Source organism: Ptychodera flava, chromosome 6 (genome assembly GCF_041260155.1).
Source record: "Ptychodera flava strain L36383 chromosome 6, AS_Pfla_20210202, whole genome shotgun sequence".
In the NCBI taxonomy this organism is placed as follows: Eukaryota; Metazoa; Hemichordata; class Enteropneusta; family Ptychoderidae; genus Ptychodera; species Ptychodera flava.
Window position 1 is genome coordinate 2,735,278 of NC_091933.1, and position 22,378 is coordinate 2,757,655.

At 36.5% G+C, this 22,378-nt stretch overlaps 1 protein-coding gene across 2 annotated transcripts in view; it reads right to left on the bottom strand.

Annotated features, from left to right (window-relative positions):
* Positions 1 to 22,378, bottom strand: part of LOC139134591 (NACHT and WD repeat domain-containing protein 2-like) — an 84,436-nt gene that overhangs the window by 19,496 nt on the left and 42,562 nt on the right. The window contains exons 1-4 of one of the 2 annotated variants that reach the window (XM_070701503.1): positions 20,483 to 20,583; positions 4,501 to 4,728; positions 3,088 to 3,230; positions 57 to 194 (exon numbers count right to left, since the gene is read on the bottom strand). In XM_070701503.1, coding sequence (XP_070557604.1) covers positions 57 to 194; positions 3,088 to 3,230; positions 4,501 to 4,728; positions 20,483 to 20,513 — 540 coding nt within the window. In that variant the 5' untranslated portion in view covers positions 20,514 to 20,583. Of the gene's footprint in view, positions 1 to 56; positions 195 to 3,087; positions 3,231 to 4,500; positions 4,729 to 20,482; positions 20,584 to 22,378 lie in introns of those variants that run through there. The other variant, XM_070701504.1, reaches the window with a different exon arrangement.

The window sequence follows — 22,378 nt, forward strand, 5'->3', positions numbered from 1 at the left end:
GATGCGTGGCAATTGTTTTCATGTACTACACGTAACTTTATAAAATATGAAATTACCTTATGAAGAGAATCCAGGAATATCCATAAGGGTTTTCCTCTCTGTGCTAACTTTAGACAAGACTGGAAGACGTTACATAAAGTGTAGAGGTCATATGTTAAATTTTCTGCAATATTACTCCCATAGACACGGGATATCTGAAAGTAAAACAGGTATTTATAATTCCTACCATAAGAAGGTACTAATCGTGACGCGCATCAATGAAGCCACAGCACAACCAACAATAACCAATATACGGTAAAATCACTATAATAATATGTCTCATCTGATGTACATCCCAAATCATGTAAACCAATATTAATAATTAAAACAGCCTTCGGCTAAGATTTGATGATAATCCTATTCGACCGAATGCTGTCAGATTTGAAAGTGTCGACAAATGGTAAAGGAAAGTAGTATTAACATGTCTCCCATATTTCATATCTCGTTGGAAGATGAAGGGGAAATTCTCCAAATAGTCATTTATGTAAAGATTATCCGTTGAAACCAGTAGCAACGCAATACATACAACCACTGTCAAGTCGCGTCACGTTAAAAAAAATAAATTTGGTAAATACCATGCACCAATATAGGACGGAATTTTCAGTACACCTGATAAGAGAACGCAAGAATGTATGAACATATGGATTGTCTACTACAGGGTCTAACAATGCGTAGTGTCAGAATTCTATCAATGTCCAATCACAGCATTTCCAATAAGACGATTACGAAAACTAATGAATTTCACTTTTTATTAATTTTACAGAAAATCCGCGTCATAGAACTTTATTCATTACCGGTGCGAAGTGACTACACGACCCTTCAGGCGAAATCATTAATGTTTTATATTCTAGACAGGAGACCGACAAAATGAAAGACGTCCGAAAGCGCACTTCAGCTATGTGGAAAATTCCCCTCAACCAGTCAGACATGTGACGCACGCTCGTTCCTCTGAAGACATTAGCAAATTGATTTACATGTTGTTCACAGGTCAGGTCATACCGAATTTAAATCATCAGTGTCAAACAACGCTGCTTGTGTAAATTTCAGTCTCACTAAAAATCTTTGCACACGTACATGTTATGTAAGAGATAATGTGGTGTGTTTCCGATATCATAAATTGTAATGTATTCGCAGGGGAAATATGAGACACAATGTTTCGAATGAGGTAAACTCTCTCCAACAGGCTGGATTTTCTCTTTCCGCTGATACTTTGCACGAGATAGTATTCATGTGAGCACAAATAACTATCTCGTGCCATAAAATTGTTTTCCCTTTCTAAGACTTTCGGCTGGTAGATGACTTTGCAACCCATTCAAATATCCTTGTACATGTACATGTGCATCTGTCATTCTGTCCATGTCCTTTCACAAGGCAAATCACCAGAGATGTGTAAAGGAATGAAGTGGTTTTACAATGGAAACCTTACACATCTGTGAACATCACTCGGCCTACGACCTCGTGAAGTTTACAAGTTTCTGACTAAAAGTGTTAGGTTTCCATCGTAAAACCACAACAACGAGTGCTGTTTCCACGCTGATGCCACGAATGTTATCATTTCGACATCAGATTGCTCTTACTAACTATTCCTGGGCATATCACAACACGTCAAACGGTCGTCAATTTACGTATAAATCAGTGGTGGCTACTAGAGAATAAAACGTCTGCATTGTGAGGAATACCTTTATTCGGATTGTTCCGTTAATAAATCACATCTAGTTGTATTAATTATCAGAACTCGTGGACAATTTTCCATTTCATTTGAGTCGAAACTATCATGAAGGATTGACGTGATGTACTTCTCTGATATTTCGTAAAAATGAATGCTAGTGATGTTGACCGGTACGTTTCCCAGATTAACAGTTTCTAGTTTCCATACAGCAAGACTTGCAGGAAGATTTGAAAACTTGAGAAGGTGAAGCACTGCCACGTTTTGTCGAGCCAGTTAGCGTCGAGGAGTTAGCTTTGATTCATGTTAAGGTAGTATGCGCCTCGAAAGTAAAAGACTTAAAACTTTTGCTCAAATTTTCCTGAAGGAATCTTTCAACCAATCATTTTCAAAATCAAGAATAAAAATCGGGGGTTCACCGTGCAAATGTTGGTACTAGAGAGACAAATTACGCAAGATTTACCGATGTTTGAGATTCAAAATAGTCGCCATCCCTCAGGTTGTGTTAACTCTATAGAGAAAAATTATATTTTCGATTTTCAAAAAACTAAGACGATGAAGGTTTTTCTTACTCAAAGCGCTTCAAAATGAACCCCAATAAATGGTAGATCAGAAAAGAATTGAAAAAGCTTGAGAGTCCAAATATCTGTCCCCGAGGCGCATTCTACCTTAATTTTATATTTGCTTGAAAATCTTCTTGTGTGTGCTTCTATTTCAACTTACTGTGATGCATTACTTGTTCATATACACATTAGTACACCGCCACACTTTCCTCCTATTTAAATATGTAAAATCAACACTTTTTTAATATATAATGATTTCTATTCAGAAAAGTGTTGAGTTTATTATTTATGACATGAATAAAAGTGTGAGGGTTTACTAATGTGCATGAGAGCAATAGGACAGCAATAGATTAACTGGATTAAATGAACGGCATGAATAAAGGGTCACGTGATTATGAGTGATGTAAACATAAAAATAGCGATCGAATCAACACAAAAATGCCACAGTGAGGCATGGTCATTTGCATAAGGTCATTTACTCTGTTGCCATTCTAATGCCACAACAGCGACAAACGTATGTGATAAAACCCAATCAATTGCTAGCAAAGTAAAAAAGGTATACACTATAGATCATGTTCAGTTTTTTTCAATACAAAGTTCAATTTCTGTTAAAATAGGCACTTATCCTAGAGCTTTCTACGTCAACTAGAATATTTTTCCAGACATTCAGAAGTCAAGAAGAGAAAGCGGGTGATATCAAAATGAGGCAATTAGTCGCGATCGGTTTGCAGATCGGATAGGACTTCAAAGCCCAGTTGTATTAAATCATCGTGCTTTTAGTCTAGTATCGAAAATTGACGAAATGGATTGTGATCCTACCTGCAGGGATAGACTTCTTAGGATCCCGAGGGAGGTCTCAGAATGCGGAGAAGTTGCTAGGTAACGGACAACCACAACTGCGCTGCTTGTGCTGGAACGCATTTGTTTCACGAGGTTGGCCATAAAAGTAGTTAGACCACAGCCTACAGCAAATAAAGACCGCAGCAATGACATATGACTATGTTGAGTTTGTGCTCGAATACAAGGCGTTCAAAAACCCATAATGGCATTTTAGCTGATAGTTGCACCAAGTCTGTTCATACACATGCACATTTATCACGCTCCTACATATTTAATTAACTTTTGTTTTCAACAAAAGAAATTGTCAATGAATATGGGGAAATATTTTTCTGTCGACATGAGTAATTTAGAAGAGAAAGCTAGTTCATGATTTCATATTGTGTTGAAACAATGCACATCGCTCTGAAATAGCTCATAAAAAAGCTGCTACTGATAAATCTTTGCTATGTGGGCAAATGGTATTTGTAAAGTGTTATTGTCATACGCTTGCATTAGCCTTTCTGAATACAGCATCGTGATTTCTAAAACAAGAATTAAGCTTTATTTTAAAACGAATGCCACTTTGCTGCTACATGTATGCTGTGCATTGATAAAATGGATGCCTATCCTAGTGAAGATTTAGGAAGTACATCGGGAAAGCAGGTCACTTAATATTCCATGCAATGTGTCTTTGCTAACGGTAATCTAATCACGGCTTCTGAGGCGTTTCGTGAAAAGAGACTCGGTGGCCAATAATCTCTGTCTCCAGTTCTAGCATATGTATGATGTCTGTAGACGAACAAGTAACACACTCTAAGTCGTCACCTTTATCTGGAAAAAGTCGTGGTGCTATGAAATACCCTTTAATACACGTTTTAGTTGTGCATATGAGATCTTCCAACGTCAAATTGTTTGTTGTATGTCACAACTTGGCCATCTTTCTTTTGTTTCTCACATTCGCCTCATCTTTCCCTCTTTTTTCGCACAGATGCGCTCGACATAAACCGAGCGATGAAATGCTCATAAAAAGTGGCATTATTGGTTTTTCGTGGAACGGTTGCATGACAAATATCACAAAAACAATACACATTGGCCATCTTTCTTTCATTCTGACATTTAGCTCTTAATTCTTATGTCGTCATAAACGGAAGCGATAAAATAGCGTGATTAGAAACATACATATCTCAGTTAGTTGCAGCTCTAGTAGTAGCAGTATTGATGTAATGATAATGTCGGTAGTTGTATTATTATCATCATGACTAAGCTATACGTAACGATTTTTCCCCAATCAAAAATGTTGTTAAAATTTGCATCATTGCCCCATCAAAGTAGGATTACATGTAGTGAAACAAACGTTTATATAATAAACGGTGTTTTGCCATGATTGCTGAAAACAAAGGAGAGTCACTATACCTGGTCTACTGTAGATAATAATCGGTTTATTCTTGTCAAATTTATCAACGGGTGAATGAGAACTGAAGTAGGATAATACTTTCTTCTTGAGTTCTTCCATGCCAACCATTTCACTAATGCCATGTTGTTGTGTTAGCAATGTATGATGGGATACCTCTTCCGATACCTCATCGGCTGTGGAAAGTCGTTTGCCCTTGTTTGCGCGTAATATCATTTCAAACATACGACCTAGTAAACGAGAAAAAAGATAACATGAACTTGAATGCTACATCATAATAGCTAAAGGATGGATGCCATCCATAATCGTACTTAGAATGCTTCCAACGCTGCTGCAAATGGTATATTTATACAGAAAATTTTACTCAAAATTACACATTGTCGATATCCAAGAGATAGATGTAAATTTTTTCGTCTTCATATTGATGAGCGTTACAGAGGGACGTATTTCGGTATGTTTAAACAGTAACAGCTAGAGATTGATCGAGTATGTACCTTGCTTTGAAAGAATAATATCTAAATCGTGATTTTAGTGAAATAATGCCTCAAATGATGTATATGAACATATGTCAAGTTTATCAAAACACCCAATATCTGAAAGTTGTCAGCATTTTAATAAGAAATATTTTGAAGTGAAGATTACTGTCACATGTATACCGTCTGATTTCTCGAGTAATGGGCTTTTATCTATATCCTTTAAAATCTTCATGGACTGCTTTTAATTAACAGCGAAATCAATCTTCAAAACCAAGCTGTTAATTTAAAGCTCAATTTTCATTATTTACTACGACGCCGGATGATCATTTGTGCAATGCACACATTGGAAGTCAAACAACTTCAATACTATTACTCCATAGACTTTTGTATACGTTTTGAATCATAAAATAGTACATTAGTTGTCGCTGAACGAAATGTTTTCTATAAACAATACAGATGTTGATGGCCTAATGCTATTTGACACAACTAAATATTCCACAATGATTGCTTTTGGAATTTCTCTATTCTGTTGATGAAACACTATCTTCCAAGCTAGAAAGTTAGAAAATGATTCATTCTTAACCATACCCACTGATATCGTATAAAGGCTAAATAATTTAATTTCGTCATCGTCTAGGCTGAGCACAATGGCTAGATTTATACCCTGTATTCCCAAGAGACTCGGCATTTGTCTGCTTACACTAGATGCATATTAGTCATCTTGAATATAGAACTTAGAGTTGGTGTACCAGAACGCTTTTCCAAAAGGCATGCTATTTGCCGGTAATTTCATCTCGTTTGCCATTTTCTTGTTTGCTATTGAAAGTTTAATGGGGATGAGAATGTTCTCGGAGTGATAAAATATAAATGCGCTTGCATTACGATGTGAAAGCAGAGGATGCTCGTCATCTAATGGACAGTCCGGCAATCTTACATATTGTCAGATTAAGATTGGGTGTAAGATAAAATCGCAATAGGGAAAACTGTAATCGGTGTGATCTGGTGTTACACTGATGCTGACGATCATGACATCTGTTATTTTGTCTCTATTGACCTATGACCTTCGGCTGTGAAAGTAACTTGGATTTGCCTGTAACAACGCTCTGTCTGATCAATATATACGATGCATGCACCGACGTGTAATCTTTTCAGTCTATCGTCTTAATGCTATTCTCACAATCAAGAGGGATATAGTGGCGTGTAATCTCATGTCTTGACTTGCAGTCATGTCTGTCTCAATCTATTGTCTGACTCTATGTCGCGTCATTCGTATGATTACCATGTGTGCATTTGAATGAAATGGAAATTTAATATGTTTCAAAATTGGAAATTTCAGGTGGTACTACCAGGACAATCAGTTTACCGTGAGTCCTAACATCCGTCGGCATGAATTCCGGGTCGTATTTTGATCTGTTTTCAAGGCTTTGAACCGATATCCAATATAATCTAAGTTTGTGATCGTGAGATGCTGGATATAATTTGTCCTCGTTGCCAGGGTAACAAACAAGCAGACGATATAGAGATCCTGGCAAAATGTTTCCACTAATGTCCAAAGGCTACCCTGGATGGATTAATGCATTCTCTTAAATAAGACAAACCTCAACACAAATTACATACCGTCTTGGAGTGAACAGAATCCCAGATTTTGATCATGATCTCGCAACATTGTTTAAATAAGCGAAAATGACACTCAAATTCTATATAGGAATAGTCATTCAAGTCCTTTTCTATTTTACAAATGATGAGATGGACAACAGTTGAGCGATAATGTAACGGACTACCTCGTAAACACCAATCGTAGGTAACAAGGTAATGTGACAGCGCATGCTCTCTTTGGTTTTCCATCGGCAAAGTTGATGACCCACCGTGCGTGTTTAATGATCCGTTAGTCAATAGACGGCTTTGATAACACAGGGATTTGTCACACTGAAAAATGTAAAGGTAGTCGATCAGATACAGAAATATTAAAATTATAGGTGATGACGTTATTTTGCTCATTTATCTCCAACGTACAAGTTCTTGTATATTTTTATATAGAAATGCATTAAAGAAAACGCTCTTAAAGCGCGAAGGAGCTGCTTGGGTTTACCCTTGAGATTGCTGTGCAATAAACAACAAGCACATACTGTAGAGTTACGAATTGAAGGATGCCTATGTCAAGATCACTCTTTACGGTAAAAACGTGACATGCGAATACAGCTAGGAGCAGTCGAGGTTTCTGTGTATATTTTGTCAACTTCTAATCTAAGGCTAACATTATCAAGCCCATATTATCGATTGAACTACGTCAATGTGTCGAGATGATATAGAATCATTTTTCATTCATCCAAGCCGAAATATGTAAGCTGTCCTTTGGCTTGATGCCATTTTATCATCCTACTAGACATCGATGTCGTTTTAGGGCTTTGCTTTATAGGTACAATTTTAAAAATCGCATCTCGTTTTATATATATGTGTTTACCAGCGAACATCCCAATAATACTACTTTCGATGTTTTAATCACCGTGTCTGAGTAGATACTAAATTCTATTGAACGGATAGAGATTATTCATTAAGAATTCTTCTATAAGCGCGGCGACATTTTAATTTTTGTGCGACGTTAAAGCTGATGAAACTGTCCCTTCAAGGTAGACAGATATTCGGACTCTCAAACTTTTACAATTCTTTTCTGATCTACTACTTGTACGGCCCAGGGGCTCATTTTAAAGCTCTTGGTGTACGAAAACTTTTCATCGGCCTATTGTTTTTTCGAAAACCGTGAATTTATTTTTCTCGGGGATGGCGGCCATTTTGAATTTCAAATATCGGTAAATCTCTGTTAATTTGTTTGTCTATCACCAAAATTTGCACGGTGACCCCGGTTTTTATTTTTGAGTTTGAAAGAGAATTGTTGATATTCCTGAGGAAAGTTTGAGTAAAAGTCTAAGACCTTCACTGTCGAGACGCGTACTACTTTGAGATAAATGTTTTTCAAAATTATTTAACCATCTGAGATCTTCGCATCGAAAGCTTAGTCCAATTCGTATGTTATTTTCAACACCCATCTTGCTAATATTTACAGAATAGAATCAGCCAGTCGAAATCTATCGAGTGTATTTCTGGGTTTGCGCTATTTCGTGCGCAAAAAAATATAGCTCCATGGAAGAGAGAACGCAATATAAAGGTGTTCAGGTAAAAAGGGCATAGTGATTGAATAAGACAATTAAAAGAAGTTAATAAACAAGCTTCTATTATCAAGCAGACGTCTTTATCACTTTCAACTTAAATTTTACCGATTTAAAAATTTACCGACTGGCGCTTCGGTCTATACTTAAACTTACACAAGACTAAACTTTGTCTGCAAAATGGTCACCACTGAAATGTGCATTAAAACGCCGTCAGAGTTGTTGAATTGCTATGTTATGAGGTAAAGGATCAGCCATTGCTGAGACTAGAGATCGTTAAATTTACTGTCGTTACTAGTTCCTACTTCAAAACAATTTACAACACTGCATATTCACCATCCGTCAGAAAATTAGCTGACTTGGTGTCCGTCGTTAATTTTGAAAGGGCGCTTTTGCAAGTTGGCAGTACAGAGGGAGCGTGACATTTTCTTTTTGACTGACGTCTGTCGTACCTCTAGGGTTTCTCTCAATGCAACCTTTCACATCATGACGCGCGATGAATACAAAGAACAGAGTAGAAGCTTGATACGTAAAATGAGAGAAAATCATGAATTTCTTTGAAAGGTTTGATAAAAAAAACGAAACGACATTGGAAGAGATGTATCTTGGAAACAGAAGTTGCTCTTTCAACAATGTCTTTCCCGTCATAAATTAATGAGATCAAATTGATTGCTACAAATCAGTTTACCGCCTGAAATTCTGTACAATAAGTATGTTCCATCAATACACACGAATATTATGTTGAATTTTATTTAGCTGAGTACTGAAATTCTTGACTGATGTCTTTGAGAAGCGACCTTTCCCTTCAGAACTCTTGTTAACCTCCGTAACGGAAATGTGTGTCTTGGCTATTGCAACTGTAGTCCTAATGAATCTCCAGAAGAATACTGATTCGGTAAAACACTGTTGTTAATGTATACAGCGCTATCATGTATTAGTATGTACTTGAGTGTGACGCTCCATAAATCCACCTGATTGATTGAACCTGAAGACTAGAAGGACGACCTGGAGACCGTTCTCCCACATATCTTCATTAGGTGCCTTAATTGGAATGTAGAGTTGCTCATATTGGATATTGAAAAGACATTTGAGCATGAATATCAACGTGACTAAACTGGCGATATTAATCTCCAAAAAGTACTCTTATTTATCATGGAAATGCATCGCTTTTCATTTGTACATGTCCGTTTTGATTTGAGAAATAGTCTTTGAGATAAAAACCATGAAAGTAGACAAAAGTTTGATACATTGTCGTTCACTCATCGTCTCCGAAGACTAACTTGTTGCGCGTGATGTCAATAATCCTACTACTTGAAGAGTACATTTTGAACGACCTAATGGTTTCATTTTAACAGCCTTCCGAAATTAGACTGTGCGTAAAGACAAATAATTTGTGTATCAACAAATGATATTTCGTGAACATATTGATGTAATAGTGCTTGGATTTTCTCGCTACGGGCTTATGTCATATTATAATATAATTGAGTGTATTAAGGTCTGTAATTTCATAAATTCATCTATTTAGGCTGCGTTCACAACAAAAACAACAACAACAACAACACAACAACAACAACAACAAATAAACAAAAAAACAAACAACAAACGGTTAGGGGGTTGGCTGGAGGAATTCAGGGTGGATCCGAAAATTTTGGGAGTAGTAGGAGGACTTGAAAATTTATTAGTTTCCTTTTACGTTTTACATTTTCCAATTCGACGTTTTTGTAGGTAATTCAATGAAAAATTAATACTATTTTTATGTCATCCAACTGTTGTAATGTTTGTAATAGTTTAACAAAATCTAGAACCACTTTGTCAAATGTCATGCCTTTTATCTAGAAAAAATCTAAACATGTATGATTTGTCGTAAAAAAAACAAACATGAGCCTTGTAACAGGGCAGAAGCTGCATCTGTTGATGATTTTGCAATATTTCTGTGCTATGTATTAACTACAGTTTCTTGCTGTTTCCCTACAGCATGCTCAAACACACAATATTAAGTTTGCAACAAAGCCTGTATATGTACATATGTATTTGGTGATAATTTAATTAGAGTCCAGACTGACAGTCGGTTGTCAGTGATACAAATGCATGGTACACATACACAGGCTGTGTTAGCTAACTCGACAGTTAAACATTCTACAGGGAGTAGAACAAGAACACAGTTGTATAAACTGAACAAAAATATTGTAAAAATTATCAAATTAATACAGCTACTCCCTACGGACAGTGTCACTATCAGGTACCACCCTGTTACTGCAGTGTCACTGTCACTGCATACCTGAGCAGTGACAGAGACTCTGATGTACATGGTAGTTGAAAAAGAGTTTGGGTCAAATAACGCTCATGACAGTGAAACATATACTTGTACACAAGATCAAGCCAGACAGCAACACATGGAAGACCAGGAGACTTTGAAAGTTATCGGTGATTTTTGAATTCTGGCATATGAGAATAATCAAATATTAAAGAATGAAGATAGGGCCCCCCCAAAGCTTGATTTTCTAAATTTTCACATTCTTATCATTAAATAATACAAAAGTAAAACTTTGAACAGTAAAGAAAGGACAAAATGTGTCGCTAAATGGAATTATTTATTTTTTAACCAAATTTGCCATTATTACACCCAAAATATCGAGATCAAAACATTTATTTGATGGAATATTTTAACCATCCAGTATTGTCAATTTTAAGTAGCATCTAACTTTTGAAACAATTTTTGTAGGTCAGTGTGCTCAGATTTATACAATATGACAATTAGCCAGAATTCGCGTTTTGTCTACTCTCTCATGATCGTCATTTTGTGTGCTCTTCGGCAGGAGAATTGACCTGGCCAGAGTTGGATTAACTCAAGATGGTGTAGACTAATAAATCCAAAAAGTTCACTGATGCTTTTAAAAATGAATCAATTTAAGAACTTGCCTTAGGAATATGACTTTACAAACTACTAATAACAGGTAGTGTTGAACATCTGCGAGCGGAACGGAGCGATACGTGTTTATTTTTTCTGCACGCACATCCATTACTGATATACGGGCTTGTGATAGTTGGGGGAAAAATTTGATCATATAGAGGGGAACTTGAATTTTTTAGGGTATTGAGGGGGGATCTTAAAATAATAAGATTTCAATCTCGATTCCTGCAGTCCCGCCAATCGTTATTTGTGAACGCAGCCTTATTAGAAAACTTTCATACAATGTACAACACTAATCTTAATGTTAATAAGTCAATACATTTTGTACTCGTGTCGAGTACTTGCCCTGACATTACTTCGATGCTCATATCATCCATGCTACAGCCATTCTCAATAATGTACAGGCAAGTTGAAACTGCACCTTTGAGGTTGTAATCGATCTCTCCAATCATGATATTTTATCTTAGTTTCTCGGCACAAATAGTATAGTCATCGAATGAAGTTGCTTAAAATGGTACAAGTTCTCCATACTGACACACAACATAATTCATCTCACGTATCGTTCTGTGCATTTTGAACAATTAGAATAGCACTCTAGGCAACGATTTTAAGTACATAGTAAATGTTCAGCTTGGAAGCAGTTTGATTCAAACACGCAAGTTCTCGTCTTCCATTTGAAGTTTAGGAACATACTCTTTCCGGACAAATGATTTATCAGTGTTAAGCAGCTTTCCATACTTACAGAAAAAAAAAGATCTTTCGGTGGGATCGAGTGTAGACACAGAGAGTATGTGATTAGACAGATATATTTATGTTTTCTGAATTCTAAATGGAAGCGAAGAATTTATTTGATTGATTCTGAACACATTAGTGAAGATTACCAGATTATCATAAATCACCACTTGCTGTTCGCCCTAGACTCGCAAAATACGTGACTTGGCTACATCGGATTTCTCACAAGTGCTAAAATTGGGCATATTTGTAAGGAAAAGTAGTCAGTTCTTTCCCTTTAAATTCTTAAGAATTCTTCGTGATGATTCAATATTCTGGTCATGGTTAACAGCCTATTGCATGCATATGGTGGATGCTCGTTAGCTGCTTGTGACAACTGAATATGAGACTTGTTTGAGTTCGTAGTAACATTTGTTGATATCCTAAGAAGAGAGGTCGAACGAAGTGTTGCAAAGATCATGCCCGACTGAAGCGACTGAGATTTTGTTAACTACTCAAATTTTCTTGTAAAATATTATCGGCAGCTATGCTTGCTTTGCTACTACCTGAAACAATGATGTTATAGTCACCTTATGTCAGATGTTGTCTTCCTTACTCATGTGTTACTCTCGTGGGCTCTTTGCTATACAGTCAACATTATAAACGGGTATTGAAGTCTTGAGGGAAAGATCCTTTTATAACTTGTCCATGCCCAATTAAAACATGTCACACACGAATGCGAATATACCGTTATTATCTCCTGTGCAATGAGGCAACTAAACAATCTGTTCACGTCGTCTTGTTGTGGTGAATATACAATAACAACGACCACACATCGAGTTCTTTTCTGAAGGGAAATGTACTAATGACCATGTATTATTCTCTGAATTGTGCCGTTTATGTTTAGAGAATTGAGAATCATGACAGAATATACTCTAATTTCTCAGGAAAGAAGGTTGCATAGAGACTACTGCATCAAGTACAGGTCGGTCTGATGACGTAGTCAACTGTTTTTCTTTGGTCCTGCCTGTTTATCATTGCCTGGTTTGTTTTATTAAATTGTGTTGTGTGTGACATGAAACATTGAAAACCTGTTTCTACACGAGTCGAGATGACAAGAGAACACTAAGACTTGAGTATATTTTAATTTTACGACATGCGGTGCACACGGTACTGACGATGTGTCACTACTGTTTGTATTGACCAAGGACTTTATTTGCCTCAATTTGGTCAACCGAAAATGTACGTCGGCGCATGCAGACGATGGGGACAAGTTTGAAGACGTCTTCATATTAAGTGATACACGTTTATGTTTTCAACGATTGATGTGTGGCACAATGTGGCGCGAACGTTATTCTGAAAGATCCAGTCTCAGAGTCACAATAGCAGACAGTTCATGTTTTGTATCTATATTTATCGACTTATTTTATGCAGGTCGCATACGTAAACTGCTCATTCAAAAACAATAGCCGTATCGCAAAAACTAATGACGTCAATAACAGGATGAATTTCCCACACTGTGTATATCCTTCTAGCAAAGAAATCTACAAATGCCCGTGAAAAATTAATTTGACGCATAAATTCGATGCGAAATAATCTCAAATTAATAGTAATGAGTCTCAACGTGTAAGAATCATTTACTAAATATCCCCTAATTTCCAAGGAACGGGCAACCATTTGAATCATTTTAACCTGATGTAAGACTTTTTGAACCTGGCATTGACGCAGGCGAAAGTCTCTATATCCAGAGATATTTTTCTGTATGAGTTTGACGATATTAAAAACTGCCAAACATCGAACATATTGATAATTGGAGGCGACTGATCACAGCATTTCAGCAAATCCCGTCACTTTTATTGTATGTACGTGCGACAGCTGCGATTTTGCTTCACATGTAATTGCCAATTACCTTGCATGTTAGGGAAGTAAAACTTAATTATTGGCAAGCTTTTCTGTGAACAATAAAGAAATGTCCTGAAAAAGCATATTCACTTAAATTGCTGCGGTCGACTGTGTATATTAATATCTTTTTACCATTTGACCTCTTATAGTCAACCAGATCATCAAATATTCTTTTGCATCGACTCTGTAGTCATAGTGACAAGTACAGCTATAGACTCACGTTTTACCTCAGTTGAAATGGTCTCCACACAAAAAATGCGGTGTATTTGTAGCTTTGCGTGGTTGTTCACCCACTTACCTTTGACTGTGTTCTCACACTCTCTGTTAATAAGCAGGGAAGAGAAACACCAACTGGCAATCAATCATACAGGCCATTGTGGCCATCCTTACTATGACAGAGGTTTGACTGCGCTGTTGTTCCTGTCCCGTCACTTAGCGCATACTCGTTTATCTGCCACTACTCAGAGACTTAATGAAGCTGCGTGTCATTTTTTTAAATGGATACCATATCTAAAATCTTAACTGTGCTGTTATGACCACTTCTTGAATGAGTTGATTATTCTAGATTGATGTTACTGACGATAACAGTAATCATGATATTTCAAGGTAATATTTGGTGTCGTAACTCGACCTTACATATTGTTTGAAATCGATATCATGTCACAGAACATTTATTCATTTCAGATTTTTGCTCTTTAAATATTAAGCTCTCCAAATGTTCGAGCAATAAAGCGCTAAAAAATGTATGCTTCACAATAATCGTCGCATAAAACGGCATAAGTTATTCATGAACCCAGAAACCCACAGTACTTTGATAGTTCTAAATTTTCGCTATCCATAGTCCCCAATAAATAGCTCTAACAACGATCATTTTGTAGATGTGACTGCAAATTTTTGACAAGCTCACTGAAAGTGGAAAGACCTCGGGGACAGACATTGGGACTCTCAGACTTTTACAATTCTCTTCTGATATACCACATGTGGGGGTTCATTTTAAAGCTCTTGGTGAAAGAAAACTTTTCACTGGCTTAGTTTTTCGAAATTCAAAAATTTTTATTTTTCTCCATAGAGTTAACACAGGGATGGCGGCCATTTTGAATTTCTAATATCGGTAAATCTTGGGTAATTTGTTTCTCTAGTACAAAAATTTGCATGGTGACCCCCTATTTTTATTCTTGATTTTGAAAGAGAATGACTGAAAGATTCCTTGAGGAAAGTTAGAGCAAAAGTTTAAGTCTTTCACTTTCGAGGTGCATATTACCTTAAGCGTTTTTAGTAATAGCCAAAATTCACGAGTCCTGGTCATGGTGCCGTTGATCAGCAAAGGCAACACATTCTTATTCTTTTGTTGTTCGAAAGATAATTACGAATCTTGTAAGAAAGTTGTTCAATGATATTAAACTTTTTGAACTTGAATTTAGTGACAATATAGTTCAAGTTACGTATAGATGAGATAGTTACTACACACCGGTGCATCTGACAGTCTATCAATTTGCTACTGTAACAAGCAATACTCCAAAAAAATGTTGGATTTGCTCCCGGCCTAAATACAGTTTCGACAACCTTTACTAACAGATCATTATTCAAGATGCGAGAGTCATGGTAAACCTTGCTTTCATGTGGTACTGCATTGTGCGATATGACATCCTGAGATGGACTGTTTTTTTCTGGTTTGCTACTCATTTCAGCGATAGGTACCTGCAATTATATTCAAAGAGTGGTTCTCTCTGCGTGTGTGCGCTGATCAAGCACAGGTGTGTCTTGACTATCTATTCAATTGCACGGCGAGAAACCTGATCACGTGTCTAAACACTTAGAAACGTATATTGATTGTTTTCGTGTCGTGACCTCCGTCAGAGTCTTTATCACTTGCTCTATGTAGCGTGGTTGAATTTGAATGCTGTTTAATGTAGACCTAAGTAGTGGTGATATATCTGGCCACGCAGACTATTCAATCTAGATTCCAGCGATTTACAAAGCGCTGTGAAAATTTCGTACTCATTATCTACATCATTTTCAGTCAGTTGTAGTATCGCATATTAATATCGCATATATCTTTAACAGCAGAGATTCATCAAGTATGCAAATATGTGATGGTAAGGTTGCTTTAGGTCAATTCATATGTTTTGACTGACGTAAAGATTTGACATGATTTTTTGACAGCTGTCGCGTGTTTATAAAAATGCAAATTTTCCATCAAAACTTGTCTTAATTTTTTGGGATGATAATGGGCATATTCCTGGCAGTTTTAATAAGGACCAGTAGCCGTAACCTTTGATGGGTTCTTCGCTACTTTTGTTTGTATGTTGATCGCAAGTTCTTATTCTACTCCCCAAGCATATTTAAACAGGTTATTTACATCTTTAAAGAGTAGCTATTTAGCATGCCAAAACAGCATCTATGAGTGTAAAATGCAATATTGTTCACATTTGAACTCTAGTCCAGACCAGGATTCACTTGTCAACAATAACAATGCAGTTTATCATCTGTACAGGCTGAGTTGACAAGCTAAGCACTGTATCTCAGTATGCTTTTTGCAGTAGAACAAGAGCCTCAAGTTTACGTTGAAAAACAAAATTTGTGAAAAAAAAAATCACAGCCCCTGGTCCTGTAATTGATTGATATCTCAATATATGATTAAATAAGCGTGGCATCGAATGTCATCTTTCTATACGGCTATATCGTCATACAATTAATCATTATTTTGGTACTATGATATTTCACACTGGATGGATCCACTCTGAGAATATTCAGGGTCCGAGTCATTAACTATGCAAATATGTCGCAATTACGCAGTTAAAGCAAGAGGTGGCAGCTTTATTACAGACAAGTAGAGAAAAGTATACAGTACACATTATACAAGGGTGCGGAAGCAAATGGCGGAAGCAAATGAAATGAAAAACCCGCGTCACCTGTGCATGCCGTCCAGGAAAAACCAGAGGTAAAAAAACCTAAGATAAGGGAAATTCTATGGAAAACTATGTCCGAAAACAATGAATAACAGACTTCACCACTTTTGTTCATTCCCTCAATACGCAAACAAAACAGCATCTTTTGTTTGTTTTTTAAATGATAACGTGGACGAACCAAAAAAAACAAAAGTATTTGTCCTTCTTCAAACAGAATCTAAGCAGAAATTCTTGCTTGCCGTTACGTACCACTTCTTTTGTTATACTATGATAATTGTATTTCATTTTAAGTGGCTTTAATCACTGTCTCTGTGGAGTTAAGTAGTTATATAAAAATAAATGATGACGATGATGACGACGACGACGATGATGATGATGATAATTATGACGATGATTGCTAGCATTACGACACTGAGCAACTATCGCTGAGATGTTCAACCAAGAGAAAGCTTACAATCAAAACTTTTATGAGAAAAACCTCTGTTTTGCATGCACTCTCATACACGCACTTGGGAACTGAAATGACGCTTTGAAAACATGACGCACACTCTGCGCATGGCGGTGGTACGATTCAATAGGCATGCGCAGAGCAGGCATTATTATTTCACTTGTTCGTCTTTTGTAACATAATACGCTTCGATCGCTGCGGAAAATCCGATAGGGTCCAATGAAATGTTACTATATGACGTCTGACAAAGGTGTCTCCAAAGGCTGTAGGCCAGACAGTTCATCGCACATACATCCTGTCGGGATTTTTCTGTCATGATCGATGTGGCAAATAAGAAAGCTTTGTCCTCCTTGGCGAACATCCACTTCTATAATTCATTCACCTTTCTTGTCTAACCTTTGAGGCCTTCAAGGTGATTTTTGTGTATGGGGCAAGAGTTCACCATTTGCAGAAAGATGCGTAGACATGTAAATTTTTGGTAAAACAACTGTAAACATTTTGTATGTATTTTAAATACCAGCCACATCATAATTAAACTCTGCATGTGCACGTCGAATAAAGATGATACAAAGATTTCAACGCTCGACGATTTATAGTTAATGATGTTATTATTATTATTACTATTATTATTATTATTGTTATTATTATTATTATTATTATTATTATTATTATTATTATTGTTTTTGTTGTTTTTGTTGTTGTTATTGTTGTTGTTGGAATGGCGCGATTTGAATTTTGTCGAAATATGCAGTTGGGATAGCAAATTACGATCTTCAAGGATAACATTGACTACGTCATTGAAAGATAACCTTGAAATTAATTAGAATAATTAGATTTCAACTACCTTCAAGGCTCAGCATAATTCCTTATTCTGTACGCTAAATCATAATAAGACGTATTTAAGTGTGACGTATTTTTTGTTGATAGTTGCATCAGAGAAACCAAGTTTTGTAATGTAAGTTGTCAATGAGGATCGAGACAATAGCCGAATTTGCTGATATTCCTAAACTGGCTACGCCAGTTCTCTCAACTCTTTTCCTTCGTAAGGTTGAGTCCATATTTTGAGGTCAATCGGCTTTCAGTTGACAAACGCAAAATCCAAGCGTATTTTGAAAATGTAAAAAACATGGGAAGACATGAAATTAAATATATTTAATTATAATTTATGACTAGAAAGAGCACGTTTTCCTGACCTGATCGGCGTATTTGCCAAAGCTAAGCCTTGTGGGTGCGATGTCATCAGATGATAGACTGGAGCCTCGTCAATATTTTGGTGTTGTACTCGCTGCTTGCGGTGGCGTACGTCGAAATTCACCACTCAAGCGTTAACCCTTGACAACGATACTTTTGAAGATGGTATTTGAAAAAGCAGCATTTCGCCAAATGGCTTCTAGTGTTAGAAAGATGATAATGAATCAATACAGAAATCCACACAAGAAGCATGCTGTTACACTTTAGGGTGAAATGTACGTTTTCAACGATTCTTCTTTCTTGAGTGTTCTTTTTTTTCTCCATAATCCATCACACACTTTGTGTTTACAGCAACTGGCCAATTTCAAACATTTTCGTTTCAATAAGTCGTTCTTTGTGCCGAATAACTAGCTGAAGAAGGTTAGAAAATAAATAATTCGGCCTCTTTGTTTTGTTTTTCAACTAAATGATTTGAAGGGATCAAAATGATATTGTTAATGTCAGCTAACTGAGAAAGGCTTTACCATTTATATGTATTAATAAAACGTACATAATGTTTATCTTTTGCTCGCAGTTGCGTCACTATAAGTTTTATTTGATTTGATTTGATTTGATTTGATTTGATTTGAATTTACTGATATCCAAGAGAAGGGTGAGAAAAAAGATTTAACAGATAGCGTAATCACTTAGAAATTTGTAGGTGTAAAATTTGCGAGGATGAAGTCAATACAGATAAATTAAGGAGGTAGATGCAAGATCGATTGATTGCTGTAGATATGTGAAGGCATTTGAAACTGTCGCCATATTAGCCGGGGCCGGAAGATTGAAAAATTCGTTGACATTGTGAGAAATAGACACTTTGGTACATGAACTTTGACCGCTTTTTCTTATGTAACCATCGAAGATCGCGACGGACAAATCCATGAGATGGCAAAAAGACTACTCCTGCTTACTCGTATCAGTCTGTGCTAAAAGCCAAGTTATCTCAATAACAAGAAATAGGCTGTTAAGCTAGTGGCCAATGTTATTTGAATACGCAATTTTAATAGCGTCAACTACGTAAATAAGAGTGTGTAATTGGTGGTTGCAATGCATCATTCGACACACAAAATATTGAAAAATGATAACAATGAACGTATCACTCGGCAAACATCACAGATGCAGATTATATGTGAATCATTTGGTATGTATTCATCATCGGGCGTAGCTTTTAAGGGCGCATTAACACCCCAGATGTTGCGACACTACAGCGGGGAAAAATCTAATGAAACAGAAATAACTGGCAACTGTATTGACCTTTCGTGACCTTTAAGTGGCATAACACTTCCAGGTAATAAATTCATCACTTGGGCTTACACGGAAAAAGAAAGCAGGTTAGACATGGAATACAGTACGCTGGAAAATGCTACTCTGAATTCTCGTACACGCTTACACATTTATCTAATTTGTAAAAAGCGCATCTAATTGCGTAAATAACCAAATTTCTCAATTTTGCTGTGTCTATGGTAGTACACCCTTACGTTTCTCGGTAGTGAGATCGATTAACATTTCAGAAAACGTTATGATTAATTAATATGTAGAACTGAGTCAGCAATTACTCTACCGATAACAGGGTTTCCCTGGCATCTGCAGACAGTCACCAGATGTTAAGAGCATAATATTTTGCATTCCTGGACTTAAATTTAGATTACAATATCAGCTATTAATATACTTGTTCAACTTTAATGACACACAAAAGCATGTTTTGAAACATAAATTTTGAAAAATGATAGCAGTGAAAGTATCACTCGGCAAGCATCTCAGATGCAGGTTATTTTGCAAAGAAAGGTTTCCCAAAGCTTGAATCTAGTTACAAAGGTTTATTTCAATCAACATGTTCAAACCATCTTATGCAATAACAACTTTATAAAAGGGTAACGGGATTGACTCGGTTAATCATAAACAGCCAACTGCCACGCCCAACTGACAGGGTCAGCCTCTAATTGCTGCAGAATTCTCAAATCATGCCATCATAGAAATTCTGATTGTTCTAATACTATCCATACATGGTGGGGCAATATGTGACCACAATAGTAATCAGCTGCATAAGACAACGTCGTCCCGATTTCAATGGAATTTATGATATTATAACATTTTGACTGTCGAGCGAAAACATATTGTACGCGAGCAAACATATTGTACCGCGAGCAACAATGTCTCCCCAAGCTTACCTTGCAGCGTATAAGGTGACCAAAAGACGACAGAAAACTTAATTAAATTGGTTATACCTTACCTGATGAATGGCTGTGGTGAGACGCACACATACTGTCAACTACTCGGAATAAAGTACCGCAACAGCGATCCACAAATATAGCTAGCTACCTCGAAGTGACTACATGTATATTTAAATGAACTCATTCGTCAATGTCGATGTGATTAACATAATTGACAGCATAATTAGATACTTGCGAAAATCAACATAATAGACATTTCTGGTAAACTTGAGACCCATTGCGTAAGCCATTATTAATTTATAAAATGGTTGCCATAGGGAGTATTAATCTCCCAAGATTGGGCTTGAATATGAAAATGTCTGATGTCGAAGATATTGTATTTAATGACATAGCAATCCGAAACGTAACACGTTGACCTTGCTCACAGTATCCAGCACGTTGTCCGAAACAGAAATGCATCAAATCAATACCGTAAGGACAGCCAGTAAGCTTACAGTGCCATTAGAATTATAATATGCAGAGAGAGCCCCCAAAACGCCATCGAAAATTTTTAAGAGCAGTCACATATACGTACATACAAATTAATATCTACCTATCTATGTATTGTGTGCATGTTTTATGTGTGCATGAGTGATATTAATCACAGCTACATTAACTTTACACATACTATTCTAAAACCTCATTTGCCGTCACAATGACCAGTGCCATTCTTGACAGAGCACGCTTTGCAGATCACAAATGCTGTTTAAATATTTTCAGTGAGCGCAGCAGTGTTATTGGCTCGGCATTATCCGCCATCATTGTTTGTGAATTATTAAGTACGACTAACAATAAAGGGTTTCATAAAATTTAATTAGACTGCAAACCAGTCGATTCTGTAGAGGCTATGCGCATTGTGTCTTTGAAATGCTATACTCCCGGACTAACGTCCAGAAGGTTATTCTGTGTCTGTGAGTCTGTCTCGGTCAGTTTGCATGACACCATATCTCTCTCCGTCTCTGCTTATGCATTCTTCTCTTTCTTTCTCATTCTCTTTTTTCTGTCACTTCGTCACAGTTCCCCCCCCTCTCTGTTTTGTTTTGTCGTTCATTGATATTGAACGCTAAATAACTAATTAACTACGTTTTGTAAAACAATAGACTGGTCAATAATAATTGTTGAAATACTCACAAATTTGATTTTTACCGGAAAACTGACGTTGGTATCCATGTGTAATGATAGAAATCTTGAGAAGTTAGGATTCCTTTATCTACTTTGGATACATCGACAAGCACGGTATCTACACGTTTCATCTATCTCTTATTTACTCAATTCAGCTGATATATATATATATATATATATATATATATATATATATATGAGATATCAGCTAAAAGCGGGCTCTTTCAAAATCCTTGATATCAGTGTGCAAGTTCAAACAAACACCAGATGTAACTGGATATAAACTTTCGTCTTTCAGTCAATGTAGTGTTTGCAGCTGTTTGTAAATTGACACTGCTGGCTCATTCAATATGCAATTAACAACATGTCATTCAGTGACTAACTGACACTTAACAACAAATGTCTTTCAATGTGCCCATGTCTTGTTATAATCAATATAACAAGCAAAATTTGTCAAATTTTAACATGGTCGTTACATATGCAAATTACCTCTCATCTTAAACAAAACTGCACTGTCTTTAAACTCACATATTCAGATTAAAAATATCTTTATGAAAGGCGATCAATTAAGTGACATCACCGTTCAATATGTAGCTTCATTTCACAATATCATTGAATACGTAGATTAGCAATTACCTGACATGATATTGCTAAACCAGAATGAATAATTTTATCGACGTTTTGACCTTGTGGCATAATAGAGAGGTTTAGTTACACGTAATTACTTTCGATCACTACGCCCGACGACTTTGTCACGTGATAATCAGGCGTCGCCTTCGTGTGGCACGGCGCGC